General features: G+C 31.9%; 1 protein-coding gene across 3 annotated transcripts in view; it reads left to right on the top strand.

Moving 5' to 3' along the window:
* Nucleotides 1-8,263: 8,263 nt before the first annotated feature.
* LOC107190474 (potassium voltage-gated channel protein Shaw) overlaps nt 8,264-27,745 on the top strand; it is a 62,240-nt gene continuing 42,758 nt past the window's right edge. For all 3 annotated transcript variants that reach the window (XM_015579281.1, XM_015579280.1, XM_015579279.1), the window contains exon 1: nt 8,264-8,590. In XM_015579281.1, coding sequence (XP_015434767.1) covers nt 8,264-8,590 — 327 coding nt within the window. The remainder of the gene's footprint in view (nt 8,591-27,745) is intronic.

The raw sequence follows: 27,745 nt of genomic DNA, 5'->3' as shown, positions 1-27,745 counted from the left end.
CGCATCTATGCAACTAATTATTTTCTTGCCCCTTGCTTTGCTCAATCCATTTAAAGAATTTAGCCAATGACCTAAATGGTGCGAGGAAAAATAACTGCCCGAATTGTTTCTTTGAACGAATACCTTTACCATCTGCGTTACTATGTGCTCTAGACTGCGCAACTGCCGCTGGGCTTTCTAACGCGAGCCTTTTTAAAATACCTCTTTCCACCCTCTGTCCTCGGAGTGGTCGACGTAGGAAGCAGTACCAAACGTGTCCAGGTCATTTCCCATCAGCGCCACTTGCTTAACCGACTCCAGACACTGTACAATCCCAACAACGCACAGTGTCTCGAACAATGGACGAAAGTAAAAAAATCAAAGTGCCAGATCCACAAATTTTTCTATCTTAAGATACTAGTCGTGAAATGTAGTTGTTATACAATACACCAATTTGTTAAAATTAGAACGTAAACTTTACTGTAAAAATCTGTGTATTTTTTTAAGCGCGTGCTATTTGCAGACCAGTTGTGCAATTAATTTGATGTTTATAAGTTGAGTTTAATACTGTAGTACTTTTGAAATTAATGAGTAAGTTTAATAAAATGGTAACAAATTGTCTTAAGTTTTATGTAACATATTTATCAACTTTAAAAGACTTGTAGACAAAATAGCGAAAAATACTTCGTGTATTCAATTTAGGAAACAATAAACTTTACATTATAACCAAGTGCGATTGCCCAAATTTTCGCAAAATAGAAGAAATAGTCGAAATCTTTATTAAGACATTCCATAAGCTCACTTAACTGAACTAGATTTATTATGCAATTAGCTACTTAAACGCATGCTACTTTAACGTATGGCTGCTGTACAAAAAATTATATAATAATGGATAAATCATATATTCAATCATCAGATACGAACACCGATTCTTATTCTGACTCAGATAAAAATGCACTATAGTAGTTATAATTAATTTGATAAAAAACATGTTTCATACAAAAGGTAGTCAGTATTCAGTTAACAACAAACTGCAATAGTAAATATTGAAAAAACCTTTAGATTCGATAAAACATCAGGATCACCTGAATTTCTTTGAACGGAACTGTATATTTTTTTATGCATCAATTGATGCATCTTCGTATTCCTTTTAAAAAAAATATTACGGTACTCAGGTCAAAAATTGTTTAGTTCAGAAGCCACGATTTTTGTTCAGAACGCCCATATATGTACCTACTGGCCGAAATTTCTATAAAGTCATTATGTTTTTTTATGAATTCTTATAATTATTCCATACCAATCAAAAATTTGCGTTTGGTAGCGTATTGGAATTAATTAAAGAAATTCTACGCATCGGTTTCAAAAAATAAATATAACATTTATTTAAAAAAAAATACAAAAATATAATTCAACAGAAAACAAACTGCGCAATTTCTATAAAGTAATTCGCTTTTTACATAAGTAAAGTTGATATTAACAATTGTCTTTCACTAATTCTATATTAATACTTAGTATAATCTCCATTATTTAATGAAAATAAAAAACCAGATACGTTGAAGCAATAAAATTCGTGGTATTTTAAACTACACCAGCCGAAATTTCTATAAAATCATCTTCATATTCGAAGATATTTTCATTAAAACACATGGGGGTTACACTATATAATAATATACAAATAGTGAAAGACAATTGTTAATTTCAATTTTACTTCTGTCAAAAGCGAATTACTTTATAGAAATTGCGCAGTTTGTTTTCTGTTGAATTATATTTTTGTATTTTTTTTTAAATAAATTTTATATTCATTTTGTTGAATCGATGTACACACTTTCTTTAATTAATCCCAAAATGCTACCAAACACAAATTTTTCATTGGTATGGAATACTTATAAGAATTCATCAAATAGAAATTTCGGCCAGTGTACACGATCTACTAGGAGGGTGGGAAATCGCCGCAGATACATACAGTGGGTCCAAAAAGTATTCGTACACCCTTTTAAACAGAACAACTCTTTCAAAATAGAATCAAGTGACTTGAGTTTCTTTGTGAAGTTAGAAGGATTAGTGTACTAAATGATGTGTTAACAAAATGTTGAAAAAGTTGTAATTGGTCGGAATCGCGAAGAAAATACAATAGTGAATGTCATTTTTTACAACTTTTTTGTCAGAGACTGTAACGAAAATTTAATAAATACATTTCGAAGATTTATGTTAGTTATATACATGCTGCAACTTTTATTGAAATGGGTTAATACAGAAACGAGTAACAGGCATCGAAAGATCTAAGAATCTTTAGATATACTACAGAGATTGGGTGTCGAACCTTCGTAGAGGCAAGACGTGTTTACGCGCGAGTGACAGCGAGTGAGAACAGAATATAACAGAAGTAAAAGAGTCAAACCCGTGCCCCCACTGCTCCACTTGGTGTTGCTAACACCAAGCAAGAAATTAAAAAAAGGGAAAGGAACTGCAGTTGTCTCTTTCTACGGAGACACGTGCAGTGATTTCTCTGGAAATATGGCAATACCGACAAGAAAAGTCATCCCTTCAACGTCGTATGCAAGAATGGTGCCACCATTGCAATACCCGACCAAGGAACAAGCGATAGTTTTGGACTCAATAGAAGGCCTCACAGTGCAGGACTATACAGTGGCGATTGGTAAGATAGTTCAACCTATTAATGTACGTTATATCTCTCGAATATCCCACGGACGTGTGTGTGTGTATACTTGAGCACAAAAGAGATAGCTGACAAGCTTACCGGTAATCGCACTAAGGTAAACATCGGACCGCATACCTTAGAAATCCGACCGCTAATATCAAAATCAAAACACATCATACTATCCAACGTTTGTCCAATCATTCCCAATTCCACTATAGAAGAAGAATTATTAAAATTAAATATAAAACCAACCTCACAGATTACAAGCATTAGAGCAGCTGTAAGCAATCCGGGATACGCTCATGTACTCAGCTTCCGTAGACATATGTATGTACAACCGAAAGATATGGATAACCTGCCAAGCACTCTTCGAATAAATTTTGACAATATAGTATACTGGATGTATCTCTCAACAGAAAAATTAACATGCTTTCTTTGCAAGGAGAAGGGACATATAATAAAACACTGCAAAAATACTGACCCCAACATTCAAGATCCACAGGACACCGCTACTCAGGTAACATTTAATAATAATCAGAGACAGATTGATATTCCACAAAAGGACGAAGAAGAGAAAAAAGCTAAACAGGATATGTCACCCCTCACCAAGACGAAAAGACCACTGTCCATTACAATATCATCTTCAAGCTTTCCTGAGTTAATAAATACAGGCAATATAAATGTAGGTAACAAAGATAAAGAAGAGAGTATTAAAATAGTCATAAAAAAAACAAGAAAAGTTACATCGAAGATAAGTGACATCGAAAAAAAACTGCTACCCGCTAAAGATAACATTATATCGAATGCTCAAAAATACCCGCTGACCTTTGAAAATTTTGCAAGATTTATATTCGAAACACAAGGAAAATCTAATATAAGCGACATTGCAAAAGAATATACAACAGACACCGCAGCTTTAACCAATCTACTTACATAAACATATAGTTTTCTTGATGAACAAAATATAAAAAATCGTATTATTAGAATAAAAAAACGAATCCAGCCTCTTGACCCAGACTGCAACCACAGTGACGACTACACCATATAAAATATTAAAAATAAAAAATATCTATCATGGACCAACACCTGAAAACAATAAGAATCTTATTTTGGAATACACGAAGTGTTTCGAAACGCAAAGAAGAATTGCAGGTCATCCTCCAAGACGTTGACATCTTTATATGCGCTGAATCCTGGCTAAAACCTGAAGAGGACTTTCAATGCACAGTTTTTGTACCTTTCAGAAGAGACAGAATTCACTCTCGAGGAGGAGGTATCCTTATCCTAATCCGTAAGACACTAGCATTTTTAGAAATAAGCAGAGTAAGATCTCCGAACCGATCGGTGGAAATGTGTGGCATCCAAATCACAAACATAAAACCATCCTTGATCTGATAGTTTGTTACCGAGTTCCAGATCACACTCTCACACAAGATTAAGGGAAACAAATTGTAGAAAATGTTGGTAAAAATGTACACGGCATTCTAGTTGAAGATTTCAATTCCCATAACAAAATGTAGAATTGCTCCAACACCGACACGAATGGAGAAAGATTCTGGTCTAGTATTGATTGTCATAATCTCTTTCTGCATAACAATAATACTTTTACACGCATAGATACTCAAAGAAATTTGAAATCAAACATTGATCTTGTTCTCTCCACGATGAATGTAGCAGACAAAACTAATATAAAAGTAAATGAGGAAACTTGGGGCTCAAATCACTACCCTATTTTCATAGAAATTCATGCAAGCAAAAATTATTATAAAAAAAAATCCTTTAGGTTAAAAACACGCCGAACAAACTGGGAACATTACGTAGCACACTCAGATCGTGGTTACTCATAATTTCTTTCCGCGGATTACTGTCAATCTTCACGAGTAAAAAATATGAACTATTCGTTAAAATGATTAGCGATGCAGTGGAATCTTGCACACCCATAAGTAAAACAAAAAACCCATGCAATGCAAAGAACCCAGTTCCCTGGTGGGACTACGAATGTAATCGAATCAAGGGCTTAGACGGGCGTCCTACAAAAAATGAGAGCACACCAAGAGTCTAAATGACCTTATAGACTATAAAAAGATTTGTGCTTTAGCGATTAAGACTTTCAAAATGAAGAAACGGGAGAGCTTCAAGGAGTTTGCTAAAAGTATTAACTTTCAAACTGATCCGAAATACGTTTGGAATAAATGCAAGATATTTAAAAACAAATGTACAAGAATCAACCCGTCGCATGTTACACACAACCTCCAAACAGAATTAAAAATTGCGACCTCTATGAACAAAATAAGCTGTAATACAAACGATTTCTTTAACATGCACTTTGATTTTACAGAGTTTAACATAGCCCTCGATTCAGCACCTTTTAAATCGGCCCAGGAATGGACGGAATTGATTGTGAGGTCTTACAAACCATGCCAATAAAGTATAAATTAACACTATTAGACATATACATGAAATGTATCTAAATAACGACTATTCATCCAGTTGGAAACAATCCTTTGTGCAGTTCATTGACAAACCAGAGGGCAACAGTGTAAGACCAATAACCCTGTCCTCGTGTCTATGCAAACTTCTAGAAGCTCTTGTAAAAAGTAGGCTGCAATGGTGGGTGGAATCTAACAACCTACTACCTAATAACCAATCTGGATTTAGAAAAGGTAGATCCTGTGTCGATAATCTGGTGAACCTTACGCTACAAGTGGATGAAGCTTTGACATTCATAAGAGACGCTATCGCCTCCTTTTTGGATGTAAATGGAGCGTTCAACAACGTTAAAAGCGATATACTATTAAGAAAACTTGCGGAGGTGGGTTGCTCAGTAAATTTAATCAAATTTGTCAGGTTCCTTACATACCAAAGACACATCTATACAAGTTATACAGGTGATGAGTATAGGACCGTATACAAGGGAGTACCTCAAGGCGGTGTCCTCAGTCCGTTATTATACATAACATACGTACGAAGCATTACTGATAATTTGCCAAAGACTGTAACTGTTTCTAAATTCGCAGATGACATTGCAGTTTTTTCAAAAATCTCACCTGTCAGTAAATGTAGAAATACAATCGAAAAATCGGTAAATATTATTATGAAGAACCTGGCAAATCTTCGTCTAGATTTATCTCCACTGAAGACTGTTTTAATACATTTTAATAACAAAAATATTTTGCATGGCGAAACAGAAATTAAAATCGTCGGTCATGGTATAAAATCCAGTTACTCGGCACGCTTTCTAGGCATCACCTTTGATTACAAAATGACATTCACTCCACAAATAAATATAATACGTAATAAGTGTATGAGGGCTTTAAATATTATAAAGTTCTTATGCGGCACATGGTTTGGCTCCAACCCCGAAACACTGATCATTCTGTATAAAAGCTTCGTTCGTTCTATTATGGATTATAGTTGTTTTGTATATTTCCCTACGCGCATAGATTGTATAAGAAAACTTGAAACAATACAAAACTCAGCAATACGGATTGCCTTAGGATATAGAAGTAGTACACCAACGAATGTTTTACTAGCAGAATCCAAACTGCCACTAATCCAGGAGCGAACAAAGTTCTTATGTAACTGTGATTTAAGTAAAATGTTGTCAAATACAAATTTACCTGTAAAAAAAATAATATACAAGTACCACAAAAAATGTGCTAAAAAACAGAACAAAAAGAATCGAATACTAAAGCAATGTATCGAAAATGCTGTAAAGGTTTGCAAGCCGATTAATGTCTAAAAGCAATTTGATATTTACCGTCACGAATATAAAACTATAGTCACTTCTATACCAATTAACTTGGAACTAGGAAAAGTCTTGAAGGAAGCCAAAAATCCAAACCAATTAATAACGGATATGCTCTACAGAAATAACGCCTACACGATCTATACAGACGGAAGCAAAATAACGGGTAATGTGTACGTGGGATCAGCTTGCGAGTCCCCCGAGCTAGGTATTATAAGAACAAGAAGTATCAATAGTAGAGCTTCCGTTTTCACTGCGGAATGCATAGCACTAAACGATGCTCTTGGAATCTCCTTAAAATGCTCTGACAAGGATATTCTTATTTTGACCGACTCCCTAAATGTCTTGCAAAGCCTTCAGTCCACCAAAGTAGATAACAAAGCAAACACTTATATTCTTGAAACAAAAAAACGATACAACTTGTTCTTACAAAAAAATCCCAACAGAACCATACAATTTTTCTGGATTCCGTCGCATGTTGGTATAAAAGGTAACGAAGACATCGACCGATTAGCTAAGCTGGCCACTGTAACATCAAGGGACGAAATATTGACTATCCCTTAAACTGATCTATACGAAAATTTTCGTAAATCAGCACGTTCGGAAAACATTAGTACTGTAAAGCAACAAGGTCTTACTAAAGGGAAAGGGTATTTCCAGAATTTCCACCGTGATAATTCAGTTCCATGGTATGCCCACAAAAGACTATCGCGTGAACTTATCGTCACCATAAACCGTTGCGGATCTGACCATTATAGCTTAGCTGCATCACTCTCTCGTATAGGTATTATTAATGAACCCAAGTGTGAATGTGGAAACGCAATCCAAGATGTCAACCATATTATATGGCAGTGCTGCCTATATGTATAACTCACAACGATCCAAACTAATAAGACAATTACAAAAAATTAAATTATATCCTCCCCTAAGTATAGACATAATAATCGCTAAATCAAACATACCAGCCTGTTCATATGTTCACAGCTTCTTGAAAAATTGTAATCTCAAAATTTAAAGTAACAACCAAAACCTAGAATGTAAGTTGTTTAAATTTATGTAATACTTAACTACTGTTATGACTGTACAACTTATTCTATTGTATTATTCATGTACTCATGTGCTTAATAAAAAAAAAAATGTACTACAGTTGCAGGTCAAAAGTCACGAAAACCTTCGATTTTCAACATTTTTAACCATTTGTAGCTCATAACAACGTTAACCGTCTTCGATGAAATTTTCAGCATGCATATAACTCATAACATAAATCTAAGCAATGTATTCGTTAAATTTTCATTACAATCTCAGAGAAAAAATACGCAAAAAGCGACCTTTACTATTTTCTTCGCGATTCCGACCAATTGCCACTTTTTCAACATTTTGTTAACACATCATTTAGTACTCTAATCCTTCTAACTTTACAAAGAAATTCAAGTCACTTGGTCTAATTTTGAAAGAGTTGTTCTGTTTTGAAGGGTGTACAAATACTTTTTTGACCCCATCTATATGAACCAGTCGCAACACTCCAATGCTTAAAAATTCTTGAAGGCCAAATCTTCGAAGATTTGAGCATTTCGAGTAGTACGTCCTGGTTCATACTCAATTTATTGCCCAAGTTTGCATCATCTGGAAATGCCCAGCTAACATTTGGGGTCAATGTTTGGATTTTTTCCACTCTAATAGCTTTTTCTCCCCAAGAACAGAAGGTAACCGTCGGAATCCATTACAGACGTAACAAACATACCTATAAATCACTTTGGAGTTTGTCCAACGTTGATCATGATTACCGAGGTTCATAGTGATAAATTGTTTTTCTTTTTATTTGCAGGCCGCGTGGGTTTCTCTGAGTCGGGACCGGCGGTAGCAGAGCCGTGATCAAGATGAGTCTTATAAACTCGGATACGGAGAACCGCGTGGTCCTGAATGTGGGCGGGATCCGGCACGAGACGTACAGAGCGACCCTGAAGAAGATCCCCGCGACGCGACTGTCCAGGCTGACCGAGGCCCTGGCGAATTACGACCCCATTTTAAACGAGTACTTCTTCGACAGACATCCGGGGGTCTTCGCCCAGGTCCTCAATTACTATCGTACCGGAAAGCTTCACTATCCAACGGATGTTTGCGGGCCGCTGTTCGAGGAGGAGCTCGACTTCTGGGGCCTCGACTCCAATCAGGTGGAGCCATGTTGCTGGATGACCTACACCCAGGTACATAACCATTGAACGGTCTACATACGCTTCTTGTTCCTTGTGTAACCTGAACATTATAGATGCAGTTTTACTATTTGCTGATGCAGATTAAGAAACGGTGAAACTTATATTTATTTACTAAAAAAATTTAATTATGAGGGAATCGAATGTTTAAAGTTCAGAAGTTTTGATATTTACTTGTTTATCCAAATTTTTGGAGTAAATTTACTTGGGCGGTATGAAATCTTTTGTTCCTATGAGCGGTTCTTCGATTGAATTAAGTTTTCTATGGAAATTAAAGACTTCTTAATTATGGCAATTGAAGAGCCCAAGGAAAAAACGATCATAGTCACAAAAAGTAAAATTTCCAATATTTGAAAAACAAACTTTGATAACTGTTCCTACTAGGTATACACGATCAAAAATTTAATATTCCTCTTTTTTATAATGGGTTTCTGGCTTCGTTCATAAATTATATGAAAGTAAGGGATTTTAATATTCATGCATATATGGTCGATATGCTGCATTACTCTACATATGTATAACGTTATACAAATATTTTGCCTGCAGCTTTGATTCTTATTTAAAAATAACAGAAAAAGTTCAAAGAAAATACTTTTACACCGAGTATTCTTATTAAACTTTATTAGTACCTTCTGTATGTTGAAACTTGCTTTATAAAAGTATGCAGAAGTTGTATTAAAACATTATAAGAAAGATATGACGTACGAAAGTAACGATAATCTTTTTATTTAGTTCCTTGTTTCGCAGTAAAGGCTAAATGAAAAGGTTTATTAAATAGAAAATAATTCATGCAGTGTGCTAGCATGAAGAATTAATAATAAATTCACGGAATTAGAAAATATTTGACAAATTATTTTTTTTTACGAGTAAACATCCACTATGAGGAGATGAAAAGAGTTTTCAAGCTTAGATGTAGAAAATGTCTTTTGCTAAAATACCTCAGAAACTGTTATATCTAGAAAAAAATTGAAATTACAAAATATGTATGCCCTTTAATATTAATTATAACAGAATGTATTACATATCAATATAATTTTAAAGCATTGTTTAAAATTTTATTGATCTGCTTCTGGATAAATTTAGATATGTAAACGGAGGACTTAAACATCAAATATGAATAGATTAGAATTTGGATATGCGAATTATAACAGACCCTTTGCATCCGTAATTTACTCACATTTTAGGCAAACAAAGCTCTCGGACCCGTATCCAAAGAGGATTATTATATTTTCATAATGTTTTATGGCTATAGTACGATACGTGTCATTATTGCTACATCATATATTGTACATTTTGTACACAAAAATTCCCATTTTTTTCAATTACTCGATCAAACTTAAAAGTTTGTATTACAATAGACCGAAACAAGCGTAGTCATACGAAATTAAAAACATTGAAACATGATAATAAAAAAAAATCCTTGATGACGTACAAATGTTATAAATAAATCTGTTTTACGTTCTGACCACAGACAAAATGATCTACCGTACCACGAAACGTCTTGTAATGTGGTACATTCGATCCCGACCGGAAGTTAAAATTTCTATTTTCAAACTCGAAATTATACGGAAAATCCATTTCAGCTGATCACTGAACGATCACATACGTTTCCATCTGTTGTTCGTCAGACCTGCAGTACGACAGGTTTTATGGTTGCGCCATAATACCGGGAAACACGATCTCACCATCTGTCGGATCATACGACAGCCTCACACAATTACGATTATCGTTCGAACAGTCACATTCTAATAAAACTATATTATACAACTCGTCGTACGATACATCATATCGACTGTGGGACACGTTTTCTCCGTTTGTCCAAAAAGTCTTCAAGTTAAAACGAAAACTGCAATTTTTAGTAAGGTGTTGATACTTTTATTATAAATACAAGTATTATGTAGGTTGTTGCACATGAGTAGACTGCAGATTTTATGCATTTATCGCATACACGATTGTGTGAAACTCAGTACAGTTAAACTTTTAATGAAGTTTACTGAGGTTTTTATTTTATTTTGATTTTTATAAAGACTTTAATGAGGAAAACAAACTTCCATTAGACTTCATTTTTTATAATTTCTAGTAGCATTTTATAGTTCATTCAATTTGAAAGAATTTTATTAATTAAAGTAGGGTGACTGCACCAATGAATGAACACTTAATAGATTTTGTAACTATTAAAGCCAAATTTTAAATGATAACAATACTAATACATATTTGGCATATGAAAATAAGATATTTTAACCCTTTGCACTCCGATGTGGCCGCTGCGGCGACAGCGGCGAAATCTATATAGAAGCAACTTTGTATTTTTATACATTTAACAATTAAAATATTCTTCACATTTCCATGGGGGCCTTTACTGTTACATTGCATGTATACTTGTGTGTTAAAATTAAATAGTCTTGGAGTAGCTGGTTGCTCATAGAAAAAATGACTCGGAGTTGCTGGTAGGTCGTATTAAAAATTACTCGGAGTGCAAAGGGTTAATATCTATACATTTTGATAACGTATGGATTTCTGTTTGAAAAATTGGAAAAATGGGATTAATTAAATTAAAACCAAAAGAATACAAATTTCATCAGTGAATGAACAGTTTAACCAGCAAATGAACACTTTTAACCAGTGAATGAACGATATTTTGCATATGTGAATAAATGAAAAAAACATACTTCAAAAAGACATAAAGTTTGAACTATATATTATATAATACGTAAATAACACTTATAATTTATTAATTTATTATTGTTTAAGTAAATAAAAAGTGTTTAAAGAAATGTATTACAAACTATCAGTCTTCTTCGGTTGAAAAAATTCTAATAATAATATTCTTGGTTTAAGTAATATTAATAATAAGATTTTTGGTATAAACAATACTAACAGTAACCATTATTGGTTTAAATAAAACTAATATGTACTAATATTTTTAAAAAATGTTTAAATCTTATTTACTAATTGTCTTTGTTTTATTGTCTATGGACATGCAAATCTTGTCCTATATCTTTTTTTAGTTTTAAGTGACTGTATGTCTTGTGTATTGATGGACATTCTATTACCTGTATGAATATTTTTTTCATTCATGAATATACATTTTTTAGAATAAATAAATATATTTTGTACATCTAATTTAAATAATTTAAATATTTTTGAAATATTCTATTAAATGAACACATCGTTCATTTACACGTACAATTGGACTTTCAACGTTCCAGTATTTGAACAGCATTAAGAAATAACATTTTTACAATTTGTCTAGAAAAACAACTTGAAACATGAAATCAAATATAATAAAATTAATAACAAACTAACTTTTATGTTATTTGATGTACATATTTCAATTATATCGTGATATCTATGCGGGTACAAGTAGACTTACCTTATAGCAAACGCTCGATCGACGACTCTCGGCACGTCCAGTATACACTGTTTTAAGGTTATTTTTACAGCCTGGATCGACTGCAGGTGGCACGAAAATTGTTTCAATATGAAACAAGGAATTGAAGAAAAATCAATATTTAAACATTTACTTATTTTAGTAACTTTATTCGCTGGTAGGTGTTCATTTACTGGTGCACTCACCCTATGATTATTTTCGTTCGACAATTAAATACACGTAAGTTCATAGAATGATTATTAAGAATCTAATTTCTTGGAAGTAAATTTTCAAAGTTGAATCTAATTATTAAGATTTATTAGAGACTAATTGTTTGAAAACATTATTAATTCTAGACTTTTCGATTTTTTTGGTTAAAAAAACATCTGCACCAACACCATAAATAAAGTTTCACGGGGTATATCAATTTTCAAATGTAAATATAACAGAGAGATTTTAGCCGAATTTCATCTTAATTCATCATCTGTTTTAATTCAGTTTAAATACTTGATGTTGCTTTATTGGTAGAAACAAGCTTAACGTGCAAATGGTAATTACTTTTAATCATTTCGTTTCATAAAAGTGTAACCAAAAATATCAAAGAATAAAAGCAACATGTCATATGCAGCGATTTAATAAATCAAAGTAAATTCTTCTGAAGAGATAGTTATAAAATAATAAGAAGAAACAGTTCTGACACCTTTTCTGCAACATGGCGGAGAGAATCTCTGTTAGGAATATCCATAAGTAATCCATTATATTTCGTCAGATTCAATACTTCTTTTCGAAATAATTACAAAAGATAATAGTAAATTAATTCAAATTTCAACTGTGTTACTACAATAGTTTGTTAAAATTAGATAGTGAGTTACGTATTGATACACCTAATACAATGATATTCGACTGTCTTCGTTCACCTCAGTTTTCAATTTGAAGATAAGAAAAAGTAATAGCAAGTCAAATTGTGGGAAGAAGTACGTAGAATAATCAAACTGTATATCACTTGCGGCTAAAAAATTCTGCAGACTGATAACTTGTGGAGTTAGCGAAAAAATTTTCCATAAATTGTGTAATTGTTTATTACATTGTAATATATTTCTTCGGAATGAAGCTGAGTTGAATCAGTTTAAACAAAATTATCGACATCTTATAAACATATGTTAGTTAAACTATTGTCTGACTTACATCTTTCTTTCGTAAATGCAAAATTATTTTTCTAACACATGCGATACCAGATTATTAACGCTAGAACTACCTGCGTGGAATATATGCTAAACTAAATTGTATAATATACAATACAATATAATAGAATATATTTATGTAGTTATTTATTTATGGTATATTTGGTGTAATGTATAATGTAAAATAAGTTAAAAGACAACATAAATTCCGGAAAAGCACCTTTATACTATCAGTAATCGTAAAATACGAAATTTTTAATTCGTCATTTTCACAAGTTTAGGTGTTCTAGTGTTAAAATAATCATAATTAGACTACGAATGTTTTTGCCAATTCAGAATTTTAGACACTAATCTATAAAAGTGAAATAGAAAAAGTTATTTCCTGTACTACAAATATTATTCTGGTAATAATAACATATAGATGCATAAACGTGCGGTTTATTAATAAGGTAACATGTCTAGTAATTCACAAATTTCACAAAAGTATCAATTACAAGAACTTTTACAAAAAAGCATCTATATCCTTTTGGTTGTCGATTTTACTTCATTTCGAAATAAAATGTGAGTAATCGTATAGTTGTGTATATGAACATTCAATCGTTCAAGACTTAAATAGAACGCGCCGGAAGTCGAATTCTAAATATTTAATGTGTTATACTTGAAGAAGAAAATTCGAGACTACAGAATGGAGAAGAACGTCCCGACTTCATTTGGAATAGGAAATTTTGATACCTCTATTATTTCTATCACTTTGAAATATTTTTAAATTTATAAAAACACAAATGTACAAACATACTAAAGTTTAAAATTCGATTCAATTAACAGAATTTGATTTTGGTAGTAGAAGGTTATTTAATATTGTTCCATCTTACAATAAAGTTAGTATTACAATAATGTTTATTAAACTTGAAGCAAGTGCAAAAGGTTGCGCAACCGTTAATCTGCATCAATAATCAAATATGTAAATGCTGCATCAGTAAGTGGTTTATTTGGAATGTGTTTGTTTAATCTGTTCATAGTACTGTTTTATATTCAGTTTAAATCAATAATCACGAACATGAAACATTGCACTATGCGAACCGTGTGATGTAATCGGCGTGGATTTGATTTCATCATTTACAATGTTGTCCTGTAATTTACATACAGTGTATATACACTGCTAACTAAATCAATCGATTGTATAACACAAATTGTACAGTATAATCGGCATGCATTCATTTTGTATATGTATTTATCACGTTGCCATTATTTATTCAATCTAAATTCATCGACACAGATCTACGGGTCGTATGATGCGAATGATACGATTCCAAATGTTTATGATTCACACATTTCAAATTCAAATTAATTATACTTTTTATAGTCTTTAAAGGACGCGAAAGGAAAAGTGTAGTACATAATTAGATAATGTATTTATAATTGAAATCCGATTTTATTCCTTCCAAACAAATAAACATAATTTCTGAACATTTCTTTACACATTTGTCAGTTATTTATAAGCAACGCTTCGTGTTTTTAAAAAAAACCCTTTTCTAGCAGTTTGTGTCAATTACTTTTAGTTGGATAGTTGGAACTAAAAATTGTTAATATACATTTCTAAGAAAAGGTAATAGACAACTACGAATAATAATTTGTATTATATTAATATTATGATGTGAACCACAATCAGCAAACAACGTTGAGATAAATATTTCTACAATGATTATGCTTTTCGGAAGTTCATTTCAGTTTAATAAAATATCTTGTAAACGTAATAACAGAAGTTGCTTCTCTTAAAATACACGGAATGCGAATTTATTTATTAATTTATTTGCTTTCTTCTTTACAGGATCAGTCCAATTGTAGCATCATAATCTCGAATTCAGATTATGTACAGTTATTCAGAAAAGTATCCGCCCACCCCATAAATATAACACATTGTACAAATTTAATCAATTTAGTACTAATTTGGATTGGGATAAATTCAATAAAGAATTGATAATTTATTTTAAAAAAGTATTGTTCTCAGTGGACGTAACAAAAGAAAAATTGCAGAAACATCAATTCAAGGGGAATATTTATTTTAAACAAACTTATTTACAATAAATTAGTAGTTTGTTGAAGATTTACATGCTCGTACTATAAACTTTCATCTGTTAAGTCTTAGATAAGTTTTTTTCGTGAACATCGGTGTAGGCTCTATTCTGTCACTTCCAGAAATAATATTCCTACTACACTGATTATCGTAATTATTGTCATAGGAAGATCAATAAAAAAATTAAATTCTTTTCGTCTGGATTTGTACTTCTGGTATATTCTCACCGTTTCTATATCTTATTTAACTTTCTTCACATCCAAATTTATTACAATATATTTTTTATATATAAGTGTAAAATTCTACAACATCTAAGATTTTACCGGCGTACAATAGGTTGTGCATCATTTCTGAGAATTATGAGTCGAATGCATCCCAATTTAAAGTATATTAATCACGTTTACAATAATAAAAATTACAATCGTTAGTTCTGACTTTGATGTCAATTAAATATTTAAAATGTACCACACGTATACATAGAGTGGGCGAATAATTCTGGGAGGAATACAACTATAATACTGTGTATTCGCATTTTTCAAATACTTCTTAAATATTTAAGGTACCTTTTGTAATGTAAAATTGCAACAACTGACAAAATATTGAAATGCTCATACCTTTTGAACTGACCGAAATCAATTCCTGTCGCGTCCTTTAAAGATCGATTCGATGCAGATATTTCTTAAATTGTATAGTGCACGCACAATTATTGATTTATGGAAACTAGTGCACCGTGTACGAGACGAGCGAATTGATGTGCCCATTGTGGTACACCGTGCACAGGACACAAGTATGAAAGAAACGAGAAACGTAACCTTCCTTACAGGTTATTTAATCCCTTGTCCCCACAATTGCCAATAATCTCTCGTGGCGTAACAACAATGGCGGAGTATTCCAAAGACCGGCCTTAAATAATCTTTTTTACATTTTGGAATATTTTAGTAAGAAATTTCTCACGATAAAACCTTACATGATTTTCTACTAAAAAATTCTACAAAATGGGATCAATACTGTTTTACTACGTTATAAACAATCTTGTCTGCTGGAGAATAGAGAGTTTCGTACTGTTTGTGAGGAAGAGTGAAATGAAGCGACGTTTCGAACCTTGTTCGCAATTTATTGTTAGAGACAGAGGTAACTGCTATCGGAAACAGATGATGGAATTGTCTCTGTAATGTGAGATACCTAGAACTTTGAAAAAAGTGAAAACCATCGAAATGATGGCATTCATGGCTTCACAGAGAGTATAATATCGGTTAAGTGCCGACGTTTTGATGGCTCTTCTGCAGATAATATGATCGTCGTGGTTTTGTGAAAACAATCAACAATTATTTTTATATAGTATTACGGATTGATGTCAATGTAACATTTGAAAGTTATTGTTTCAAATAAAATTAAAATTGAATATTTGAAGAAAATGTTGAAAATGAAGGGACTCAACGTTACAAACGTAGTAAAACTGACACTATTATGTGAATTCGGCTCTGTGGTAAACTGCAAATTTATTAATACAATTTTATTATATAAACTCAATAATAATAATATTTCAATCATTTGTTTATTGGAATTACATATTTTATTGAGGGTACGTGTGTTATAAAAAAATCATGACGTATTTCATTAAATTGTAATTACAATTATTATTAGTTTACTCTTTTAGAGCAAAAACCATCAAAACTTTTGTACGCGCTTAATATGTATATTCAATTTCATGAAAATTGTACACTTATGAGAGCGTTATTAATCAATTGACTAGATTTTCCCACGTAGATTAGGAAACGTTAACGGTTTATACATATACAATTCGGGATGACAGAGTTCAATTATTAAAGTACCTATTGCCTCGAAAATTTCGAAATATTCTATTTGTGTCGGTCGAGAATTTCGAGACACGAAATTATTTTTCATCACCCAGTGTCCCTCCTTAATTTTTTTTAAAACTTATTCAATTGACTTTTTATTCAAACTTTTACGATGACAATTTTTGTTAATACTCCTGTAAGAATAAACAAAATATGAAATTTTCATTTTTCTTTCATCGATAATCATTCTAACAACGGAACATGCCAAACTGACAATCACTGATTTTAATGCAACTTTATCAGAAAGTAGATCTCATGGAAGTATTTGTAACTTATAGTCTTTTAGCATGATCCATATTAAAGGGGTGAAAACAGCCCACAAAGTTAAGGGTGCAAAATACATATATTTAGTCGAATATCACGGAAACCATTAATGATAAGACAAGGATTTAAATAGTAATATTGTGTCTTTTCAGATAACTAACCAAGCCATATTATTACATTCGAGAAAAATCCATATGTTTAAATAATATTTAAAAAAGAGCTCTTTTTGTTCATTTTTCGGATCAAATGTTAATCCACTTTATTGTACATTTGTATGTGGAAGCTATATACCTACCCAAATACAAACCACAGATAAATTGTAATGTTTATTCTTTGCATTCCTAAAAAAGTTTTTATATTTTTTGAGAAAGTGCTATTTTTTCTGAATTCCTTCGTAAAAACCACACAATATTGCCATTTAATTCATTTTTCTACATCTTATAGTTTTTGAGATATTCAACCAAGTAAATATATTTTATACCCCTATCTTCGAGGGCTGTTCTCATCACTTCAACGTGGATGAGGGCAACTAAAAAAATAGGTGATAAATATTTCCATGAGAACTACTTTCTAACGAAATTCCATAAAAATCGGTGATTGTCAGTTCAGTACGTTCCCTTGTAAGTGACAATTTCGTTATGCTTAACCAGCAGTCGTCTACTATGTGTAACTAAATTAAAATTATGCAGATAACACATGTTTCACAGCACGATTGATGGACAAATTTCGAATCATCACTGTACTGATTTTACTTATTACAAATCATGATGTCAGTTACTGCATGAAAAATGGTGTTTGGTTTTTGTATTACGGAGTATGTTGGTCAAAGTGTTCCACCGGAAAATACACCTCGCTCTTACGCGAAAACTGGTTTCGTAGTTTCGGGGCGCGAAACATATCCCTTTCATCTTCGTCAAAGTAAACGAAAAAACAAACCATTCAAATAGACTGCATTCTCTTCCTTCGTCTCACTATTAAGATATGGACACGATATCAAAAATGTTTCAGCAACATGATGGATGAAACTCATTTTTCATGCGACGCAAAATTACACTTATCTGATCACAATGTTTCATCGGTAATACCTCTTTTTTAGGAAGCATAACTGATAAACGATGATAATGTTTCGTGATAAATAGACCAGAAACATCTCATAACATAAATATATCTTTACCAATATATCTAACATGTACAATGTACATAAACATCTAAGTTATTATTTTTATTTTTCGTATTACGTTATACTATACGAAATTGCCGTTCCTATAGATCAGAGCAAAAACGTATATTTTGAGAGAAATAATTTTTATTCGAGTGAAATATGCACCGTAATAATTAATAGCTCTCTTCAAACGAGATATAATTTGATACATACCATTTTTATAAAAATTGGTGTTTCAAGATTCTAGAAGTTCTTCAAACCCTGTAACTACCGATTCTCGATTAGGGAATATTTCGTTTCTCAGAAGGCGCTCCTGATAATCAAAAAGTGATTCTTTCATTGGGAAACATCCAGTGATTATCATAGCACGACTTTGCAAATTAATTCAGCTAACTTTAACATGATTTAAATTAAATTCATGCTAGGAAAGTATTCGAAAATATTCCTTTGATACAATACTGTTTATACATATACGCGGAATGGTTAAATAATTACAATAAGAATTCAATAATCAGAAGAAATAGATAAGCACAGTAATGTTATATTTTCTGATTAGCACAACAAACAATACAGATTATATTTAATTTACTAATCGTGGATGATTATAAACTATTCGAATGTCGACAATTTCATGTAGTAAATACAACCTAACGTTAAAGGACGCCTTAGTCGATAAAGCTTGAATACTTTTATAAATTTTCTGTTTCAAAGTAGCAGAAAAACTAATATCTTTGATCATCATGTAAGAGAAACGAAGTTTTCCATTGAACTCTATAACTTCAAGGGAACCTTTTCTCCCTACTTTCACGATTAACCTTCGTCGAGTGATATAAGTTCAGTGTAAAATAAACGCCCGAGTCGACGGAGTGTTAAATTTTCTTGAACTTAGAGCTATTATTAACTTCTTGGCGATCGATTGCTCAGCATCGATGTAGTCTCCGATCCAATGAATATTCATCCGCTCGTTCGCTTCATTTTATAGCGCTTTCACTGCGAATGCTATTAGGTCATCCCATAAGTTTATACGGCAAGTTATTTATGTGTTCCTCTAAATCTATTAGTATCATTAAAGAATCCAGTCATTTAAACTAATTAGTAGACTCCGGATGTTTATGCAAATGCATATTTTTATAGAAAACAGATAGAGCAATAGGATCTGAGCAGAAATATGTTTTATGATTAGTGAATTCTGAAAATATATTTTTTATTTTGCACTATTTCAATAATGCATATGTTATGTTTATGTTTTATATTTAAAAACATATGCAATAACTTATTGCATATGTTATTTGCCCTGTATATATCTTTCGTGTTCTTAAAAAAAAAGTTTCTCGACAAATCAATTTAGTCTATCAGGAAACTATCGCACTATAACTGTAGATTACTATTAAATGCCGATAACGTAAACACATACATCGTGGTAATTATAGACAAACATCAAAACATACTTGTATAGGCTTCAGTTGTTCGTTGAGCATTAGATATGGCAATACTTGTATCTATTAGAGTGTTTTTAATAACGCCGAAAACTCGGAGTAGTAGAATATCACTAATGAAACATTGGATCGAGAATTATTGAAATATTGCAACATAAATACTGCTACACACAAAAGATACGTCGAAGAAGCAGCTAATACGTGTAAAATGGATATCCACTTCTAAGCAGCTACAAACGCGTTTAAAAAACATAAATTTTACGTGAATTTAACGCGAGCAATGGTTGCTGTTAATATTCGTGTATTAATTCGTGTGTCTTAAATAACGATGTACGGAGGAATTTCCTAACAAAATATACAGACCGCATTCTTCAGGATGAATCGACACTACGAAAAAATTACTTGGATGATTGCTATCATTCAAGTATTCAAAATTCAATATTAGGGAAGACATTACGGATCATTTTATGTGGATTTTTGTGGATGAAACCACTAATGCAATAGGCCAGTGCATTGCAAACTTAGTGGTAGGAAATCTCTGCGATATCTCAGTTTGTGAGTTCAGCCCTGCAAATATTACTACCGAATGGTAGTGAGGAAAGACTTCTTTTACTGGTCACAGATACAGCAACATGTACATATAATCAAGGCAGGGAAAGAACTAAAATTATTTTACGAAAATATGGTACACATTACATGTATAGTGCATGGTTTACACAGAATTGCGAAAGAAGTACGTCTTCACTTTCCACTAGTGAATAAATTAATATCATCAATAAGCAAGTTCTTTGTTAAAGCACCGCTTTGTATTGAAACGTACCGAAAAATATTGAAAGATATGTACTCCTTTACCACCGGAACCTATTTTGACTAGATGGGGTACGTGGATTGAGACGGCATTATTTAATGCTGAACATTTAGGAAAAATGCTTGTCATTTACTGTAACTCGGAATTACAATATGTCACAATAAATCGCAAAATATGAGAAACGCAAATGTTCATGTTGAATATTTTCCTTGCAAATTTGTATATTTTTCTGCATATCTGCATATTTTTCGTGCATAAATCGCATATGTTTCTTACATATTTATTGTGCATAAACATCCGGAGTCTACTAATTAGTAATATTAAAAAAGATAGTGGAACGTTTTGGACTATTGAATAGAAAACAAAGTAATTTATCACTACGTCAATGCCCGAACACGTATTAACCAAAAACACGTTTCATAAAATTTATGTGAATTCACCTAACAAATTTTAACCTGCCTAAAAACAATCTTTTCAAGATAAAGTATAAACGTTCAAATACTGCAATTCAAAAACGACATTTATTACGTAACAATCAATTATGTTTTCAGTAGGTCATTCTCCTTTTTCAATTTATTTTTTTGTGGAAAATCACACGTCGCTCGATGGTACTACACTCTGTGGGATACCCTGTATACTACGGAAATGTGGTTCTTCTGAACGAAATATCTAAAACATCACTTATCAGAATGAATTTGTCTCCCTATTAGTTCGAATAATAGTAATAATCAGCGTTCTACTTCCAGTTGAAATGTTTGAGTATTTAATGAAGTTGTCCAGAGACATTTTGCACACACCATACAGTTAAACAACTGAGAACTTGTAATGTTTGTTAACGATAATCAAATGAAAGTTAGAATTCAAGGGACAAAAATACACAGAGAAGTCTGTTAACACGTTAAGCGCCGAGCTGATTCTGTTGACTTATTCGTTCATACCAATGATAATACAGATGAATATCGAAAATTACGTTACTAATTATACAAAAAATGGAAGACTATTTCAGGTCAGAGATTTCATGAGAAATATTACGACGACAATACGTATACGATACAATTTAGATAGAAAAGTTCTAAAAGTTTGACTACGAAAGTAACAACATTTTGTGGTAATTCCGAAAATCTCATCCTTAGTTGACATACCTCAATAAACTCCATTAAAACGACTATTGCATTATTGTACTGTAATCATTAATATTATTAAAAGTTAGACATTTCTATTTTTTTCGTAATCTTACAATTTTTATTTTTAAATACTGATATTACCAGACCTGGGCACTTCTTAAATGATATTGTTTAAAATATTATTTTAAATAACACGTTATTTTATTTTCTAATCATTTGAAATAATTCTTAGAAATAATTATGAAATTGTTCGTCGAAATTGTATCAGGTGGCTACGTCTGAGTTTGATGTATTGACATTTTCTAAAGAGTAGCATCCCTCTTCCATCTTCCAAACTAGTGGAACGATTATTTTCTTTCGCGGCAATATTAGATGGACCCAAGCAAGAATCTCTCACGGATAAACTTTTTGAAGAGCGGATTCTGCTTAAAGCGAATTGCTGTAAGGATTTCTTAAAATCAAATCGTTTTGTTGCATATTCTTTTGAATACTACTTCTTTTCCCAAATTTAAAATACAAAAATAACAAAATAATTCATTATTTGAAATTGCTATCATTTTAAAAGAATCGATAATATTTGTATTTTCAAATAACAGTATTGAAAATAAAGTTTCGAAATAAATAATTGCAAATAATTATTTCTTATTTTCATTTTAAATAAAATTTTCCCAGGTCTGGATATTATTGTACTTCTTACACTTCATTTGCGCAAACAAATCGTTGCGTCTAAATGGAAGCTTACATATTCAAATAATTTGCGCAGATTGACTATGTACACTCACATTTGCACAAGCAAATCTTTGCGTTTAAATAGATTCTAATGCCCTTGGCAAATAATTACCATTACTTTTCATGTGATTTAATTTCTAATAACTAATTATAATTATAGTTTATTCTTTATATGTACATAAAACAACTATGCAAGGTAAACTGAACGTACAATACACAAGTCAGTTTGCACAAATTATTTGAACGTATAAATGGGCCTCAAATAGACTACAACTCACTTCATTTGCGTTTGCATGCACAAGTCAGTTCGTGCAAATTATTTGAACGTGTAAACGAGCCTTAACGTGTTAATGAGAAATTATCTTCAAAACTATGTCACGTTTACATTCCGTATTCATCTTGTCCCTCGGACCGTCTTCTATTCCTTCCGGTATATTAAGCGCGCTGTCGATTTCCCATTCCTCTATGATCAGTCTAAACCCACTTCCAAAGTTTGGACCAGATGGGGATCATTTGCAACGTTGACCCTGTTCGATCCGTGAAAAGAAGGGGAGGACGATGAAATTTATGTTAGGGATCACACGATGTCCGAGGGTCATCCAGGGAGAAAACCCTTGGATTTTGATTAAACACCATTGATTTGTAGCCGTGAATGTGGATAAAGTACTGGCGTGCGTTCTCGTCTGGCCGTCGGTGTTTCCTTGGAATTTATACGGCTATTTATTTACGCCAGAATAAATTGTGGCTTTGTTGAAAAACAACTGGAGAGAAAGTGTCTTGAGGGTAGTCAACGGAAGCACATTAATGAAATGGAGGACGGTTTAGGTGACAAAAGTTGATATTTAATAACTTTTAATAAATTGAACAGAATGTTGCTTTTCTATTGAAAATGTTATTGGATTAGCATTGAAATGAAAATGACAGTAACTTTTATTATACTACAGTAACTTTATTATGACTATACAGAGTATTAGAAAATCATGTGTGCTGTAAATGCATAGAATCCACAGTCTATTATAACTGCACGAAAGATCTAAAGGTTTTTCGATCGTCAACTACTTTCATTTGTTTACTGATAAAGCCTAAATGTCACTCAAAGTGTACTATAGCATAGAATAAGAAAAAATATTCTATGTGGGACAGAACTGGAGATATTCTTCCTAATTTCTTGACTCTGTATAGGCTGATAATACTCTTTCGTCTGTATTTACAAAGTTATATACAAGAATGTCAATATTTCTATTAGTCGTTTTAACGTTGGAGTTGACATTTTCATTGTTATCAAAGTTATATCACCTGTGTATATTTAATAATAGTAAGAGCTTCAAGACATTAGAAATGCGAATGAAACAAAAATATGAATGATAGAATTTATTTAATTTCTCGCAGCATCATGTTTTATCTGTTCCAAAGTTTGTCAGCTGTATGCATAATGTGGAACATAGTTACACAAATTCAGTTTTCGTTACATTAGAGAATTAATATACATAATATCTGTGTGTCATCGTGAACACGATAAAATTTCGTATTATGTGATTTAGGAGGCAAATACGTAAACAACATTATCGTATTCTCGCTAACAGCAATTTTACCTATACATATGTTGTTGAATTTACTGTTTGATTAGTATTAGAACATAATTTCTTCTTTGCAATTTGTACAGATTGTCACTGAAATATCAGTTTTATCAGTTTTCTTTTAGGAGGAAAAATACTTTCCAAAAGGACTTGTACGTAAATTTATATAAAGCACTTTTAATTAATTATATGATCTTAAAATCTGCTATGTTGATAAACATTAGTGTAAATTTAATAATATTCAGTTCTCCATAGACAAACACATTTTTTCATACTCGGTAGGCAAACTAAATCGATTATGTCCAAGTCTAATCAATTTACTGTTTCGAGCTTTCAAAAAATCGGAACAAATTACAGGATACTTATAAAAGTCTCTACTACGTTATACAATCATTCGTTACGTCAAATATTTAAATCTTTTTTCAATAGTAATAAAAATTCGCAGGAACGTCCAGGAAAAATGAAATGTCGCCTCAGTTATTAACGACCCACATTACCTATAGAGGGTTAATTTAGCAATTTATTAGATAAGAGCTCTAATAAATTTATTTGCTTGAATTTTAATTCCTAAAAAACATTATACACGTATTTTGCTAATATTATACGTATTTAATACGTCTAGTAGCAAACCAGTGAATATAATTATGATAATATTGAAACTTTTGTTATAACAATACGTTTAATATATAAACCAAAATTTATCAAAGTTCTTTTTTTCTTAAATTTTTTGCTTTCAATAATTTACTGGAAAAATCAAGTTTTAATTGTCTCCAATCAAGAAACTATGTCACTTATACACTACATGAAGTCGAAGTACTGTATTAAAACTGGGACAAAGGCTCTGAATACATGAAACTGTAATTAATTATTATGAACCCCTCGGCAAAGGTGGACATCTCTCAATATTTTGTTCGTACAGCCCGAGGTGTTCTACGTATTTCAATTGTCAGTGTTCTAATAAATAATGCAACTTGTGTTAGTATGATTTAATTATAAATAATTGTTCATCCGTGTACACAACGGAGATTCAAACAAAGTTTGAAACCGGAACATGCTAACAAAATGAAGTATAACTTTACATTAAAACAACCACCCTGTCAAAATGACGGATTTCTAAATTCTTATTTTACAATAACTGAAATCATAAAAATGCTTTTGTCAGAATGTATGTATTCTAATTTATTCTACATTTTACATTACACTATATTCTCTTACATTATGCAGGTATTATACATATCAATATATTGTATAATTTAGTTCAGTTAAGTTTTGCAACGGTAGCTAGTTTATCACAAAGATATACAATAAATAAAGTAAAGACAATAACAAGAATGTATGTGAAAATAACAATATGTACACTTTGTGTGTAACATTATTTCAATAAGCATAGGTTTAAATACAGCTTATTATTACAAAAATGTGCGTATTTGCAATTATAGCATGTAGCCTGTTGCGTATTTTGTAAAAACAGATATGTTAAGGATAGTTTCGATGAATTTATTATCATCCAATATCATTTTCACAAAAGAAGCTTGAAACACACTTTGCCCTACATCGTAGTTTATTTCTGGAATATCAGCTATACAAATATGACATTTATCAATTAATAAAACATAATTAGTAGATACGAACATATATAGGAACGTATGAATTAAAAATTTTTATTTCACCAGCAATATGCAGAATTCTAACACGAAGATTAAAATGCTAAACAAAATTCGTTGCTCTTGGGATCTGCATACGAAAAAACGGAAGTCATTACCATGTTCTGAAGCCGTCATTAAAAGATGAAGATGTGTTGAGAAATATTATAAATGTAATTTGAAGAGTCCTTGTTTTTTCAGCTACACAAGTAAAATCATGCCGTTCTTTTGATAGAATACAATATAACTTAACTGCAAGCCATATCAATGTTGATAAATTGCACGGTGTCTCTAAACTGGTGGTACAACCTGAAAAGAGGTGATTCTACAGGCAAAAATAAGTAAAAAATGTGGAATCAAATTTGTTCGTACGATGCTTCATTTTTGAGATAATCTAATTTACAAATCTGCAGTATACAGGGTCCAGCCGCATAATATGTAAGAGCAGGCACCACGTGATTCCTTACAAAAAAAGAAGAAAAAAATATATAATTACATTTTGTTACTCTCTGCTTAGTTTTTGCGAAAATCGAATTTGAAAATTAATCTGAAGCGCGTATATTCATTACGCTTGTAAGTAGAAATGGTATGCAATGACCAGAAACACTATTGAATTACCCACGTAACCAACAGATATTCAAATTCGATTTTCTCGATAACTAAGCCGAGACTGACAAAACTTTATTCTCCGTTTTTTTCTTATGTTTTTCATAAAGAATCACGTGGTACCTGATTTTACATTTTATTTGGCTGTACCCAGCATGTGTGTAATCGCAGAGAATTTCGATAGCACGTCTGGTCCTTACATACCGTTTCTACTTATTCTTAGCATGCAATACATACGCGTTGGATAAATTTTCAAAATTATTTATCTGGGAAACGAAGCATAAACAATGTTTTTCTAAATCTTCGACTTACTTGATCCCTGTAGAAGAACCTCCTTTCGAATTGTACTACCAATTCGGAGAAATCCTGTATATTTTCGAAAATTAAAGCAACCTTTTAAATTTTAAATTGTATTTAGTAAGAAATAATTAACGAATGCTTACCTTGAAGTGTATAAATAATTGTTATCCTTCATTTATTTAGCATATCTAACAGTGAATTATAAGAGCGTTGAGAGATTGTAGAATAGATTTTCTCTTATATGTATAAAAGAAGATTACAAATGTATGCTTGGAAATTTCAGAACTGTCGATAAATCTCTCTGGCTGCACGAACAAGATTCGCGAATCTCCAGATTGGATCCGAGACTATGATTTAGTGAAGATTCTAGCGCGACTCTCCCAGGCGAATTATTCGCGGTTTTCCATTGCTCGTAAATATTTAAAAATCTAATCTTCTTAGCAAAGCGAGTGTTATAATGCTTTAAGGGAATAGAGTGAAACAGCTTACGTCACCTTTGGTGCAATACGATTTCTCAAAGGCGATTACGATTAACACTAAACTTACCGAACCCTTGAAAAAGGTAGGAAAAAGAACGGCAAAACCGGTCATTTGACCGATCGTGGTAGGTGTAGGGTTAAACAATGTTAACACCAGGTAACAATTTTAAACAAAACTTCGAAACATCATAAATTCAGACGTTTGAATTAATATTTAAATACCTAACGCACTGTACATATTTCGAAGCAAGTGTCAATTGGATAACATGAAATAGTAAAAAGTTGTTACAGAAATGTATTAGATTGTTAAATAAATTCTGTGGATTTTTTACCATCAAATATTTATTTAGGTAATACCAACACAATCTTTCTAATTTTAATTTTAATTCTACAACTCCAAACTGAGTTACAAATTCAATAGTCGATTGGGTCCATTCTTTTTTCAACAACACTTCTAAATCGTCAGCTTCCATTTCTGCTAGTCGTCCAATGCGTTCTTTGTCTCTCAAGAAATCACCATTTTTAAATCGTTAAAGC

This window comes from Dufourea novaeangliae, unplaced genomic scaffold (genome assembly GCF_001272555.1).
Source record: "Dufourea novaeangliae isolate 0120121106 unplaced genomic scaffold, ASM127255v1 scaffold193, whole genome shotgun sequence".
NCBI classification, from domain to species: Eukaryota; Metazoa; Arthropoda; class Insecta; order Hymenoptera; family Halictidae; genus Dufourea; species Dufourea novaeangliae.
This window is presented reverse-complemented; position numbering and strand designations above follow the sequence as displayed.